The following is a 14,901-nucleotide window of genomic DNA, read 5'->3' on the forward strand; positions in this document are numbered from 1 at the left end:
TCTAATATAAATCAGGTTTATGGTTTAATGAGGAGGAGCCGGTCACAGGAGCACTTTGATTTTAAGAATTTTGCAATCCAAAAATATCAAAAAATAATTAAAATCGTAAATATTTTTCTAACCATGAAAAATATCCCGTTCAAAAAAATATTTCGCTCTCATAAGTCCAATGAAAAATGTCTTGCAATGTTTATGTTTTTACGTAAAAATGTCTTTAAAATTGAAGAAGTAAAAATCAGATGAAAAAATTGACGAAGAGACGGTTTGGGAAAATGTTGAAGAAGCATTTATAATTGATGACCTAAAACCAGGAATACACTTGAAAATTATAAATATTAAACGTTAAAGTTTAAAAAAATCTTTCTAAAGATTATATTTTAAAAAAAGATTATTTTTGAAATGTATAAATTAATAGATTTGTCAGATTTTGTTCGAGGAACCAGACAACGATCTACAATTAGGTCAATTTTTGTAAATTTCAACAAAAAAAACATTTGTTTTTTGGCAAAAATTCAATTTAAAATTTCTTTTATAACAGGAAGAAAAGAAAAGAAATTCTGGAAACAAAAGAAATCGAAGATTCTTCTACGGAAAAAGGAAAATTTATTTTTTTTAAAGTATAATATTCTTGCCAAGATTTTGTTTTCTTTAAACTTCAAAAAAAATTTCCTTTAAATTAAAAAAAAAATATTTAAAGAAGAAAAAGAAGAAGAGGTTAAGCAAGAAATAAGAAATCAGCTACAACAAGATCAAGATCATGACACAGAACAAGAGTTGACAGTACAAGAAGGAAATCTTTCAAAGCAAGAAGAAAAAAGTGTTCTAAAGATTAATGATGGAAAGGAAGATTTTCCTTTGTGTACAATCTACACAGGAGTAGAATTAGGAGGAGAAGATGAAGAAGACGATGAAGAAGAAGAAGAAGAAGAAGATGAAGAAAAAGAAGAAAAGGAAGAAAAGGAAGTAATATGCATGAGACAACCTCCAACACCTGCTCCTAGGTCTATTGGAAGAGCCAAAGGTTGTAATAATGTTCTTAAAACTTATTAACGAACATAGAACTAAATTTGAATTACTTTTTTACTGCGCTGATTTATTTTCGAAGTTGTTTAGGACTAAATGTGAGTGAGCAGCTGGGTTTGAATTTACAAGGCCTCGAAAATATGACTGATGAGGATGATTCAGTTTTTGATGATTTAGGAAAACCATAGATTTTGAAACAGCAATAAAAGAAAAATCTACCTTGTCCATTGAAAAGAAAAATCTTAATAATGGAAAATTTTCTTTTTCCTTCAGATAAATCTAAATTTATTTTCACCCAATTGTTTTCTTCACCCGAGACCGCATTAATTCAAGACTAAAATTTTATCACTATCCCTCAAATCTTTTCTAAAATATTTGGTTTGGGTTTTCAGTGATTAGTTATGATCCACGGTTTGGCAGAGAGTACGTTTACCACCATAGCAGTGACGAGGAAATGGAAGTTTTTTTCAGACCAAGCTTCGATCTTCATACAATTCGAGAAGCTTCGATCGAAGAACTCGAAGCTTTAAGTGATACATCGATAGAATCTTCTGCTTCTTTAAAAGATCAAGAAAGATCTTTGGAAGACGACCACAAAGAATCCAATATTGAAAATCCTCCAGCTGTTCCAATACCTCGAGCACGCAAGATAAATCAAATGAATCAGAGAAAACCAGTTTATCATGAAGAATTAGTTATTTTATCAGGGTTTCTGGAAAACGACCAGTCAGAGATAAAGCAGAATTCCACCATTTGCAATGAAGAAATAACCGGAAATTCAACCACGGCCATTTTTAATGATGGTAAAAGAGCGCCAAACGACGGAGAACTACCTGATGTTGTTAAAGGTACGGAATCGCCGGAACCTCTTGAGATACTTACTGAAGATGATTTCTGGAGTGATGACGAGCTTGAAGAAGCGTTTAAGCATAAAATCCCAACCGAGGATTTCGAATATTCTGGACAAAATCGAGCTGTACAATTTCAAGGACCTGAACAGCACAATGATCAAAATGAGGAAACGATTGAGAAACAACAGTTGTCTGTACGAAAAATGGATTGGTCGGTACAAAAACAAGAAAAATTTATAGACGATGATAAAAGTATTTTAAAAAAACAGAAAGATATTAAAACTGAACCTGAAATGAATACAAATAAATATGAACCACTTAAACATAGTATAGAACAAAAAGAAGTTAACAAGGTACAGGATAAGCATAATAATATATCAAAACCAATATGTGAAGAAGAAGAAATGGAATCCAAAAAATCCCCAAACAAAGATCAATTTGTGGAGAAGAAAAGTAAAATGACACCTAAAGTACAGGAGAATCCCCAAACTGTACTTGAGGTTGAATCATCTGTACAAAAGGAAGATATTTCTGTTCAGCATAACCCCCAAGTCTTTATGAACCCTATAGAGGCACATCATCATGCTAAGATAAGAGATATAATGTTACAAGCCACAGATAATTTCAAACATGTCATTCAACCGCATGAGGAGGAAGAGAATCAAACTGTTCCGAAAACGTTGAAATCTATTCCGATTGAAAATGAGGAACTGGAAGATTTCCGACGAGGAACTCGTCAAAGATCAACAATCCGACGGAAAAAACGTGTTGAACAGACGGAAAGTTTAAGAAGAATCCGCCAACCTTCTAATGCGAAAAATCCGGGAAGAAAAATTACTTTCATCGACATAAAAACATGGGAAGAGAGGAACAAAGAACGAAGTTTGGAGAACATAGTTTTATGTTACAGCTTTTAAAAGTTTAAAATTGGGATATTTTGTGAAAAATAAAAATGTTTACAATAGTTAAAAAATTATATTAACAAAAGTAGTCACATTATTCAATGCCTGTTGGTAAATCAAAAACTTCGACTCTCTGATCTAATAGATAGTCTACGACGTCGATAACAGGTTGCAAAGATGTAAAGATTATAAAATTCAAGTTGATAAGCAATATAATTCCTTTCTGTTGAAATGTGAAGCTTAAGAGAAGTTTGTTATTGGAAAATAAGGTTTCTTTCTAAATATATGTATATATATATATATATATATATAATTACCAATTAACCAAAACGATTTTTCAAAACGAAAAATGGTTTGCTAATCTTTTTGAAAAAAGGTTTATGGTTCATATGTTTGGTGAGAATTTGTCTAGCATGCAATTTTGAAATAGGATTCACGTTTTAGGTTCTTATGGAACCTCTTAAAAGTCTCAAAATATTTTAAAACGGGAATTAAACCGATGCCCAGTATATATACGACGAATTAAATTTTTAACCAATATTTGATATATTTTCAGAGCCGCTTTAACGGACTTGAACCCCGCAGTAAATCTGGAGGAGACACACACAGTCTGGAACGCAAACATTTTCGGTCTGCAACGGATACACATAGTCTGGAACGGAGACGTCGTCTTCCTGACGTTCCTTCGCATTCTTTACCAAGGTACAAAGAGGCACTTGCCAGAAAACATTCCTTTCTTAACATGGGAAAAACTGTAAAGTTTTATTTTTCCATTTTAGTCAGAGCGTCCCATATCCACGAAACATGACAGTTGGTAAATAGTTTAGAATGTCTTCTTCCATAATTTGTTAAGTTATTTAATACCAAAGACAATTAAAGAAATATTATATAGGAGTCATATTATAGTACAATCAATTTCAAAGTAAAATATACTTGAGCAAAAGATTTTTTAAGCGAAATAAACTACAAACAGCCATTAATATCTAATACAGTGTATGGAAGACGACATTCAAAATTATTTACCAACTGTTTTAGCTTTAACGCCAAAATAAACTCATAATACTTGAAAAACCTAATATTTTTTGCAAGAAAACTTTTACGTTAGCCATATTCATTTTTCAAAATTATTCAAAATTTTTTAATTTTCTGATTAGTCCTGAAAATCGTAATTGAGACCCATTGCCGATCTAATATGATGTGGGTCACCCTGTACATTAAGACTTAGCCCTTCTCTCTCCTCTTTGAAATGCCCAGTGCAGTTGCGTCCTTCGATAAATAAATGATAGAAAACTTATTAATCATTTCAAAAAGATATAAATTCACGTATCATTAATTTTAATATTAATGCTGAAAAAGTTTTTTTTTAGAAAGGTTTCGTGGAAAAAATTGTCATATATTTCATTTCAGGGAATTCGTTTATGAAAAAAAAATCATAAATGTGCAGACACATAATTCTAAATTAAAATATTTAAATTGGTGTTAAAAATCGTTCTTCTATACAGCAATGCACTATTTTAAATGCATTACTTAGGCCCGAGAAGAGATCACTAAGTGATAACAGGGGACGATCTGAAGCCACCAACGACGATCGTTGGCGATCTCACAGCCAAGGAGATATTGTAGATAATACTAAACGAAAGCTGCCAAATGTTCCAGGTAAAGCAGCAGAAAAAAATGTATAGCCACTAAAAAGCGAGAAAAAAATCTACTTCAATACGACTTTTGATTACGTTTTTTGTAATTTTTAACTGTCTTATCTCTTGTAAGGCGTCATTAAAGTCATATATTTTGTGGGTAATTACAAAAAAAATTAATTGATTTATCTAAGAGGTTTTTATTCTTAGCCATTTTTAAATAAACAAGGATTCCTAACAAGAATTATCTCTGAATGTATTTAAATTTATTACAAAATTACCATAAATGGCCAAATACAATTTCAGCAACTTTTGGAGATCATTTCAAACTAAACCGCATTTGTTCGATCGTTAATAAGAACTATTTACAAAAATATGATGATGTCTTCTTTATTCTTAAATTTGTATTTCCCTGCTAAAAAGGTGTGTTTTTCCATTAAGACTTTTCAATTCAAGATTTTTTCTTTCAATTTATTTTAAATTTTTTATTTATTTTGATTAAATATTAAATTGAATATATATATAGGTGGGAGGAACCTTCGTGAGCCAACCCCTGACTATGATTCTTCATCCCCGCCCCCTGGACACGCCAATAGGCAGGGTAGGCGGAACAGTGATGTGGGCGTTCCTTCGGAAAAACAGGTTGGTAGTTCATGTAAAAAACGCCTTTTGAATAAGGATCTTGATCGAAAATATTCACAACGATACCCTTTAAAATTTTATTTGAGAAACCAAAATTTTGATGTTCAAATTTTCAATGTACAGATTTTTGAATAGTTTATATAAAAATATTGTGAGTTATGTTCGCCAAAAAAATAAACTTATTATTATCATTGTTATAAAATTCAATAAAAAGTTTCATGTGGTTTAGCCGCTTCTATTCAGCTTGAACCAGAGCAAAAAGTTAAACTAGCTTTGCATGGTTCGGCTACTTCTCACTTTTAATTATGGTCATACTGGAGATAGTTAGAACTTCTATCCTTAATTTGATGGTCTCTATATTCTCTTTGAAAAACCTGTCTTAATAGTCAAAGAATTGAGTCTCTGTCACAAACTCAAATCTTCTAACCCCTATATCTTAGCAACTTGATGGCGCAAATCTTTGATATTTCTGACTTAGATTATTTGATCTACCAGAATTCATAGATTGAAATGACTAAGGTCTATGGCATTTGGTTGCAAATATATAGGGATTAGAAATCTGAGTTTGTGGCAAAGACTCAAATCCTTTTAGATTGAACAGCACAGATTTGATTTTTTTCTTTATTATTTTGTTTAGCTGTGAAACCCTTTGTTCAACCCTTTGGCACCGCTTTTACAAAAAGAATAGCAACCCCCCTCCCCCCAAAAAAAATTCAATAACATTTTACAGTAATTGAAATAATGTTTTAGACCTCTGTGCGAAGAAATGCTTCAACAATGGAAAAAACAAGAAAATTAGAAGGTAAAATTGTTAAAAATGCATGCTGTATAAACTGATTTGCATGTTACATAGTTAGAATTTGCATGATTAATCATTTGAGTATGTCCATGTAAAAATTATAAAAAAGCGGTTCATGATTTTTTTAATAATTGTTACATTTGTACATATGTGTAGATATATAGCTAATGAAACTGTGTGCCCATTTGTCATAGTTATGTATATAAAATAAGTATTTTTAGAAATATGCATGAATGACTCAGAAGTTAATAGTTGATGTAAGCCATTTTACTATAGATATTATGGCTGGAATGAAAATCATATGTTTTCGAAAATTTTATTAAATTTTTGAAAATGATTTTAAATTTTTTTGAATGTTTAGAAGACTCCTATGACCAAGAATCAAATGAATCAGGTTTTAAAAAAGAAATATTATAAAATCATATTTTTATGCCATCTAATATAAATCAGGTTTATGGTTTAATGAGGAGGAGCCGGTCACAGGAGCACTTTGATTTTAAGAATTTTGCAATCCAAAAATATCAAAAAATAATTAAAATCGTAAATATTTTTCTAACCATGAAAAATATCCCGTTCAAAAAAATATTTCGCTCTCATAAGTCCAATGAAAAATGTCTTGCAATGTTTATGTTTTTACGTAAAAATGTCTTTAAAATTGAAGAAGTAAAAATCAGATGAAAAAATTGACGAAGAGACGGTTTGGGAAAATGTTGAAGAAGCATTTATAATTGATGACCTAAAACCAGGAATACACTTGAAAATTATAAATATTAAACGTTAAAGTTTAAAAAAATCTTTCTAAAGATTATATTTTAAAAAAAGATTATTTTTGAAATGTATAAATTAATAGATTTGTCAGATTTTGTTCGAGGAACCAGACAACGATCTACAATTAGGTCAATTTTTGTAAATTTCAACAAAAAAAACATTTGTTTTTTGGCAAAAATTCAATTTAAAATTTCTTTTATAACAGGAAGAAAAGAAAAGAAATTCTGGAAACAAAAGAAATCGAAGATTCTTCTACGGAAAAAGGAAAATTTATTTTTTTTAAAGTATAATATTCTTGCCAAGATTTTGTTTTCTTTAAACTTCAAAAAAAATTTCCTTTAAATTAAAAAAAAAATATTTAAAGAAGAAAAAGAAGAAGAGGTTAAGCAAGAAATAAGAAATCAGCTACAACAAGATCAAGATCATGACACAGAACAAGAGTTGACAGTACAAGAAGGAAATCTTTCAAAGCAAGAAGAAAAAAGTGTTCTAAAGATTAATGATGGAAAGGAAGATTTTCCTTTGTGTACAATCTACACAGGAGTAGAATTAGGAGGAGAAGATGAAGAAGACGATGAAGAAGAAGAAGAAGAAGAAGATGAAGAAAAAGAAGAAAAGGAAGAAAAGGAAGTAATATGCATGAGACAACCTCCAACACCTGCTCCTAGGTCTATTGGAAGAGCCAAAGGTTGTAATAATGTTCTTAAAACTTATTAACGAACATAGAACTAAATTTGAATTACTTTTTTACTGCGCTGATTTATTTTCGAAGTTGTTTAGGACTAAATGTGAGTGAGCAGCTGGGTTTGAATTTACAAGGCCTCGAAAATATGACTGATGAGGATGATTCAGTTTTTGATGATTTAGGAAAACCATAGATTTTGAAACAGCAATAAAAGAAAAATCTACCTTGTCCATTGAAAAGAAAAATCTTAATAATGGAAAATTTTCTTTTTCCTTCAGATAAATCTAAATTTATTTTCACCCAATTGTTTTCTTCACCCGAGACCGCATTAATTCAAGACTAAAATTTTATCACTATCCCTCAAATCTTTTCTAAAATATTTGGTTTGGGTTTTCAGTGATTAGTTATGATCCACGGTTTGGCAGAGAGTACGTTTACCACCATAGCAGTGACGAGGAAATGGAAGTTTTTTTCAGACCAAGCTTCGATCTTCATACAATTCGAGAAGCTTCGATCGAAGAACTCGAAGCTTTAAGTGATACATCGATAGAATCTTCTGCTTCTTTAAAAGATCAAGAAAGATCTTTGGAAGACGACCACAAAGAATCCAATATTGAAAATCCTCCAGCTGTTCCAATACCTCGAGCACGCAAGATAAATCAAATGAATCAGAGAAAACCAGTTTATCATGAAGAATTAGTTATTTTATCAGGGTTTCTGGAAAACGACCAGTCAGAGATAAAGCAGAATTCCACCATTTGCAATGAAGAAATAACCGGAAATTCAACCACGGCCATTTTTAATGATGGTAAAAGAGCGCCAAACGACGGAGAACTACCTGATGTTGTTAAAGGTACGGAATCGCCGGAACCTCTTGAGATACTTACTGAAGATGATTTCTGGAGTGATGACGAGCTTGAAGAAGCGTTTAAGCATAAAATCCCAACCGAGGATTTCGAATATTCTGGACAAAATCGAGCTGTACAATTTCAAGGACCTGAACAGCACAATGATCAAAATGAGGAAACGATTGAGAAACAACAGTTGTCTGTACGAAAAATGGATTGGTCGGTACAAAAACAAGAAAAATTTATAGACGATGATAAAAGTATTTTAAAAAAACAGAAAGATATTAAAACTGAACCTGAAATGAATACAAATAAATATGAACCACTTAAACATAGTATAGAACAAAAAGAAGTTAACAAGGTACAGGATAAGCATAATAATATATCAAAACCAATATGTGAAGAAGAAGAAATGGAATCCAAAAAATCCCCAAACAAAGATCAATTTGTGGAGAAGAAAAGTAAAATGACACCTAAAGTACAGGAGAATCCCCAAACTGTACTTGAGGTTGAATCATCTGTACAAAAGGAAGATATTTCTGTTCAGCATAACCCCCAAGTCTTTATGAACCCTATAGAGGCACATCATCATGCTAAGATAAGAGATATAATGTTACAAGCCACAGATAATTTCAAACATGTCATTCAACCGCATGAGGAGGAAGAGAATCAAACTGTTCCGAAAACGTTGAAATCTATTCCGATTGAAAATGAGGAACTGGAAGATTTCCGACGAGGAACTCGTCAAAGATCAACAATCCGACGGAAAAAACGTGTTGAACAGACGGAAAGTTTAAGAAGAATCCGCCAACCTTCTAATGCGAAAAATCCGGGAAGAAAAATTACTTTCATCGACATAAAAACATGGGAAGAGAGGAACAAAGAACGAAGTTTGGAGAACATAGTTTTATGTTACAGCTTTTAAAAGTTTAAAATTGGGATATTTTGTGAAAAATAAAAATGTTTACAATAGTTAAAAAATTATATTAACAAAAGTAGTCACATTATTCAATGCCTGTTGGTAAATCAAAAACTTCGACTCTCTGATCTAATAGATAGTCTACGACGTCGATAACAGGTTGCAAAGATGTAAAGATTATAAAATTCAAGTTGATAAGCAATATAATTCCTTTCTGTTGAAATGTGAAGCTTAAGAGAAGTTTGTTATTGGAAAATAAGGTTTCTTTCTAAATATATGTATATATATATATATATATATATAATATACATATTATATATATACACATCTATATTTAGTTTTTAGTCTACTGCGATAGAGTAGGGTGGATGGAGAAACATTGTATATAACAAGTAAACTTATTTTGGTGCATGTAAAATTATAATATAGTATGTTAACTGAACAAAATTGTCGTTGTGTTTTATTTCTGATCAAAAATAACAAAATTAGAATAGATCGGGAAATAAATACTTCTTCGTTTATTAATTTTATCAGTTTTGCTTGCATTGAAAAACTGATATTATTTTTTTTCAGAAATTAAAAAAAAATTATTTTGCATGGCTGTTAAATTGAGAAGCATGGGTACACTGTACCTTGTAATACGCATGTTGTACAATATACATAAAGGTTTTGGCTAACACTGTAGACTGTAAATATGTATCAACACAAAACAATGATATTAGGTAAAAATAAAAGTTAAAAGATTTATTTAAAGAAAATGAACATTTTCCACAAATTCTAATTTCTAATTGTTCACTTATCTTGTAGACCTTTGATATTTCAAACAGTTAGAGTCAAATCTCTGTAATATCAAAGGTTTACGCAATTAGGTTGTAACGATACATATTATTTGAAATTAGAGTTTGCGGTGTGTGTTAAAATCATTTAAAACTGTTAATTGTTAAAATAATATGATTGAAAATTACAGATTATTCTTATGAATATTATTGTTAAAACATTTTCATTTTGATAAAGTAATGCGTATTTGTTATAATCATTTTGAATAATCAAATTTCTTTAAATTTATCATGATTTTTCATTATAAATATTTTAGGTGTACCTTTACAGCCTCGTCACTCTCCTATTCTTAAAAAAATGAAACCGCCGCCGGAAACAGCACCGCCGAAACCGGTTCGACCGACGAAAGCCAAGATCGTCGGCGGTAAACTAAAAGCGGAAGAAAGCATAAATTTCAGTGATTTAGAAAGCACAAGGTATGCTGGGGGTATTTTCCAAACCACTGGCATTAAAATTATTAAGGGAAAAAATCAGAATTTTATGAAACGAATTCTAGGTATCTAGTATCTAATTCTGGGTATCTAATATCTAATTCTGGGTATCTAATATCTAATTCTGGGTATCTAATATCTAATTCTGGGTATCAAATATCTAATTCTGGGCATCTAATATCTAATTCTGGGTATCAAATATCTAATTCTGGGTATCTAATATCTAATTCTGGGTATCTAATATCTAATTCTGGGTATCTAATATCTATGTAAAAATTGAAAAGCCTTGCGAGGAAAATTATTATATTTTCGAAGATTCAATAAGTAATCATTTTTTTATATAAATTTTGTACATTTGTCTCTGAAGTCTCATTTTTTGTGGGTAATCAGCCGGTCTATATATTATTTTTTATTTTTTTATTTGTCCGGTATTTTTGAAAAAAATCACAACAAACTCTTCCAGCAAAACATCAAATAGAAATAAAATATTTCAGTTTTGGAAGATTAATTAAGATCAAATATTTATAAGACTTTACGAAGAAATAAAAAGGTTATTTAAGTTAAATAATGAAAGATTTTCCATTTTGATAAGGAAACATTAGTTTCTTTTTATCAAATTCTTTTTTAGGATTGATTTTGACGAGGGTGGAGCGATGAACCATGTATCCCTTGAGTCTGATAATAACTCCGACATTGTTTTCGACGAGACCAAGATGGTTCCTGCAGGGAAGGATTTTAAGATCGTCTTCATCTCCTCTGAGTCTAAATCTGGATCTGAGCTCAACTCTAGCCTGGAGTGTGAACTCAACCCAGAACACGAGGAAACTCTAAACAATGTTAAAGGTACATTTGTTAAACTGATAATTAAAAGTTTAAAGGGACCCATTCAGAAATATTTTCATTTTCACGTCTGAAAACTATTAAATTCTAAAATTTTTCTTTTTTTTTCTGCTGAATAATTCAGAAAATCTGTTTAAAAGAGAAACCACAATTGGAAGTCAATTTTTAGAACGCAAAACAAGGATATCTTTATTATTGTTGCATAGATTAAGCTAATTTAAAAGAGTACCGCTGTGATAGGAAATGCCACTCTTCTATGGAGGGTCACTTGGAGTTATGTCTATAGACCTAACAGTATACAGTGAACACTTTTTAAAAACAATTCCAGATTTCGATCTCCAGCACTTCTCTTTTTCTTTGATCTTTTTATCATATTTCTGCTTTCCAAAATTAAGTTTCCTTCATAATTTTGTTGTTTTAGGAGATTTTATTGATGAGCAGGATTGGTTGAATTACAAGAAGAAAATCAAAAAAACCCAGAAAGCAGAAGGGAAAAAATCAGAAAAAAATAAGAGGACACTATCCGAAATTCTCCACAGGTATGTGTTTTAAAAATTTACTAAAAAGTTAAAGAGAACTGAGTTTTTTTGCAACAGACTCAAATTTTCTAATCCTAATATATTTGCAACCTGATATGTCAAACGTACACGATATCAGGTTGAAAAGATAAAGGGAATGCAAAATTATAGTTGTGGCAAAAACTCATTTTATTTCGTAATTGTTTGCAAATTTGATGTAATTCTACAGTTTTTTTCCAGGAACAGTCCAAAAACCTTTATGCTGGACGATTTTAACTACGTAGGCAATCTGAATGGAGAATCCCGAAAAACCCCGATTTCTCCGATCGTAAAAAGGTCCCTGGAGGCTCCTCAAATGACTGGGAGGTTAGGGTCTCCACGCCCCCCTTTTGGATCGCCGAGGTTACGCCATCCGTCGAATTCTCCCAGTATCAAAACTATCCTAACCAGCGCTACTAAAGATCCTAATTCTATTCCTGCTTCGCCTAGTATACCTAAAATACATAACATTGCAATTAGGTACATGTAGGAATATTGATAATTATTATTATTATTATTATCATTAGTATTATTACTATTATTATTATCATTATTATTAATTATTATTATTATTATTATCATAATTTTTATTATTATTATTATCATTAGTATTATTACTATTGTTATTATTATTATCATTATTATTATTATTATTATTATTATTATTATTATTATTACGTCACGGTTACACTAGACTAGCCGGTACGAGTAAATTCTATGTTTTAAAACCACATTGTTTTAGACGTGAGTACGAGCTGCCTCCTAGACCACGGAGTGCCATGAGTAATGCAACCATGTGTTCTGAAACTAGTCAGGATATAGAAGTTCAAAATATATTAGGTATTAAGAATCAAAACATTGTTTTTAGTTTTAAAAAATATTTTTAAAGGACTTGAATCTTTGCCAATAATCTCTATATCTTTGCAACATACAATAGTGTAAATATTTTATATTTCAAACTTAGTTTTTTTGATCCAACATAATTAACAGTTTGAAATGTCTACGGTTTACCACCTTGCGTTGCCAAGATATAGGGATTAGAAATACAGAGTTTGTGGCAAAGACTCAATTTCTTTGGATGCTGATCGACCACAAGCATGAAGCATTATACCTTTTTTTCAAATTAAAGTTTCTTTCGTTGTAATTTAATGTGACCCACCATCTCCAATTAAAGAGGGTCATGCTTAATTGACAATAATGTGGAAGATATCACCTTTTTTTCAGAAAGAAAAACATGGATTTCTCATTCATTCTTGACAAAGCTTTTAAGGGTATCGTTGTGAATTAGAAATGTCATTCTATAAATGGAGAGTCGTTTAAAATTACTTCTACACTTTTATAGAATAAATTGAACCTGAAGCAAGAATTCCTTTAATAAACATGTTTTCCTAGGAATAAAGTATGGGACAAAACAGCTGAATCCAAACGAGTCCCAGGAAATAATGATTGATTTTGATACAACTCAATCAGACTCGTTCGATCTTAACCATTCTTTCGATATGTCCCATATCAATAAAAGAATGCCGAACTTGAAGTCAAAGGATAAACCCGGAGATGCATTGATCAGATCGAGCGAGGATCGATCCATGGATGAAATGTCACTCCACGATCAAATCATCAAACAGAACAGCAAGGTGAACTTTTTAGACTTTAAGATATTTTTTTTTATAAAAACTTGTCATTTTTTATTTTAGAAGGAGAACGTTGAAGAGTTCCGGAATCTTGTTCTTGCAGAAATCAAATCAATTCAAGGTAAAAAAATAGTTTAAGCTTTAAAACTTTTATTCATAATGATGATCATGATGATTCTCATGATATTGATGATGATGATGTTCATGACGTCCATGATGATTATTATTTGTATGTAGATAATGACGATCAAATTGATATTGAAGATGAAGATCATGATCGTGATTATGATTATCTTTATGATGATAATATAATGCCGATGATTATGATTATAATGATCATGATCATGGTCATGGTGATAATTGCGATCATTAATGGTAATAATTATGACATTTTTCAGGGAATGGTTTGGTGTCCAGATCATTATCTGAGTCCGACTTGTCCGAGTTAGACAGCGTAGGGATTTCAGGGAGAGACAGTAGAATTTCAAATAAAGATGGCGGATCAGAGAAGAATAATGGCAGACAGAAGATTCAAAATGGCGTAGAAGAAAAGACGACTGGTCCCGTCAATAGTTTAAATTTTAGGTAAAACATTCTATAATGCAATTGCTCATTTAAATTTCCCATGAGCTCTCAATTTTTTAAAATATCATAATTAGACACTGTGGAGTTTTACATGCTTTCGCATTTAAGATTAATATTTCAAACTAAATTTTTTTATCCATTAGAATCTATAGTTTTAAACATCTACGTCTGTGACATTGGAGTGCAAAGATATAGGGATGTGAAAATCAAAATTTGTTGCAACGACTCAATTCCTTAAACTACCACCATTAAGAGTGAGAACCAGAAAACTCTAGAATAGGATTTGGATTTTAAATAGTTCATACATGAGACATAGAAATTGTGCAGAGTGTACAAACCATTTAATAAAATGATTAATTTTTAGGCTTCTAGTAAAACTCTTTGCTTCGTAACACCATCGAATACACTTTAAATATTGATTCAATGTCTTCCTCCTATTCTAAAGTAGCAAAAGAACTTTCTGCAATTTTATTCATTTTAGGTTTGGAACTACTACAAGATCAATCAGTTCACCTAGACCTAGAACATCTTCTCGTCCTTCTAGTACACCCCGTTCTACCAGTACACCTCGTCCTTCTAGTACACCGCGACCTGGGAGTACGCCACGACCGATGAGCACAAGTAGAACGTCGATTAGTATAGAGAGCTCAACTCCCTCTAGCGGTGAACATAGAAATACATCTGGATATAGTCCGCACACAGACAAATCTCAAGGTAAGATTATTTCAGACATCATTTTTTTTATAATTTGAAGCTCAAAATTGTATAACCGGTTCGCCTTTGTAAATGCACATATTTTTCCAATTTTTCTATATATTAGTACATTCAAACTTGAAACATCTCAGAATTTGAAAAGTGCAAAATCGTCAGCCCACTTTTTAAAGATCCGAAGTTATTAGTTACTTGCGGAATTGCCTTCAATTGCCGTGGCAATTAATTAGTTAATTTC

At 31.2% G+C, this 14,901-nt stretch overlaps 2 protein-coding genes across 2 annotated transcripts; both read left to right on the top strand.

Annotated features, from left to right (window-relative positions):
* Positions 1–6: 6 nt before the first annotated feature.
* On the top strand, positions 7–2,861 carry LOC111717183 (uncharacterized). Its single transcript, XM_023492691.1, has 7 exons — positions 7–48; positions 240–311; positions 416–461; positions 539–597; positions 698–1,021; positions 1,114–1,200; positions 1,416–2,861. Exons 5-7 carry the CDS (start codon positions 973–975, stop codon positions 2,789–2,791), a joined length of 1,512 nt encoding a protein of 503 aa, XP_023348459.1. The 5' UTR covers positions 7–48; positions 240–311; positions 416–461; positions 539–597; positions 698–972; the 3' UTR covers positions 2,792–2,861.
* Positions 2,862–3,332: 471 nt separating this feature from the next.
* LOC111717184 (uncharacterized) lies at positions 3,333–14,666 on the top strand (the record flags this gene model as incomplete). The annotated part of the gene is given in 13 exon segments (XM_023492692.1): positions 3,333–3,478; positions 4,308–4,432; positions 4,937–5,052; positions 5,803–5,854; positions 10,165–10,324; positions 10,968–11,182; positions 11,601–11,718; positions 11,938–12,216; positions 12,479–12,576; positions 13,129–13,370; positions 13,431–13,488; positions 13,766–13,952; positions 14,434–14,666. Coding segments are annotated over 13 exon segments (2,029 nt in total), but the record flags the coding sequence as incomplete, so codon positions are not given.
* Between the last annotated feature and the right edge of the window lie 235 nt (positions 14,667–14,901).

The sequence above is a fragment of the Eurytemora carolleeae genome, unplaced genomic scaffold (assembly GCF_000591075.1).
Source record: "Eurytemora carolleeae unplaced genomic scaffold, Eaff_2.0 scaffold2415, whole genome shotgun sequence".
In the NCBI taxonomy this organism is placed as follows: domain Eukaryota; kingdom Metazoa; phylum Arthropoda; class Copepoda; order Calanoida; family Temoridae; genus Eurytemora; species Eurytemora carolleeae.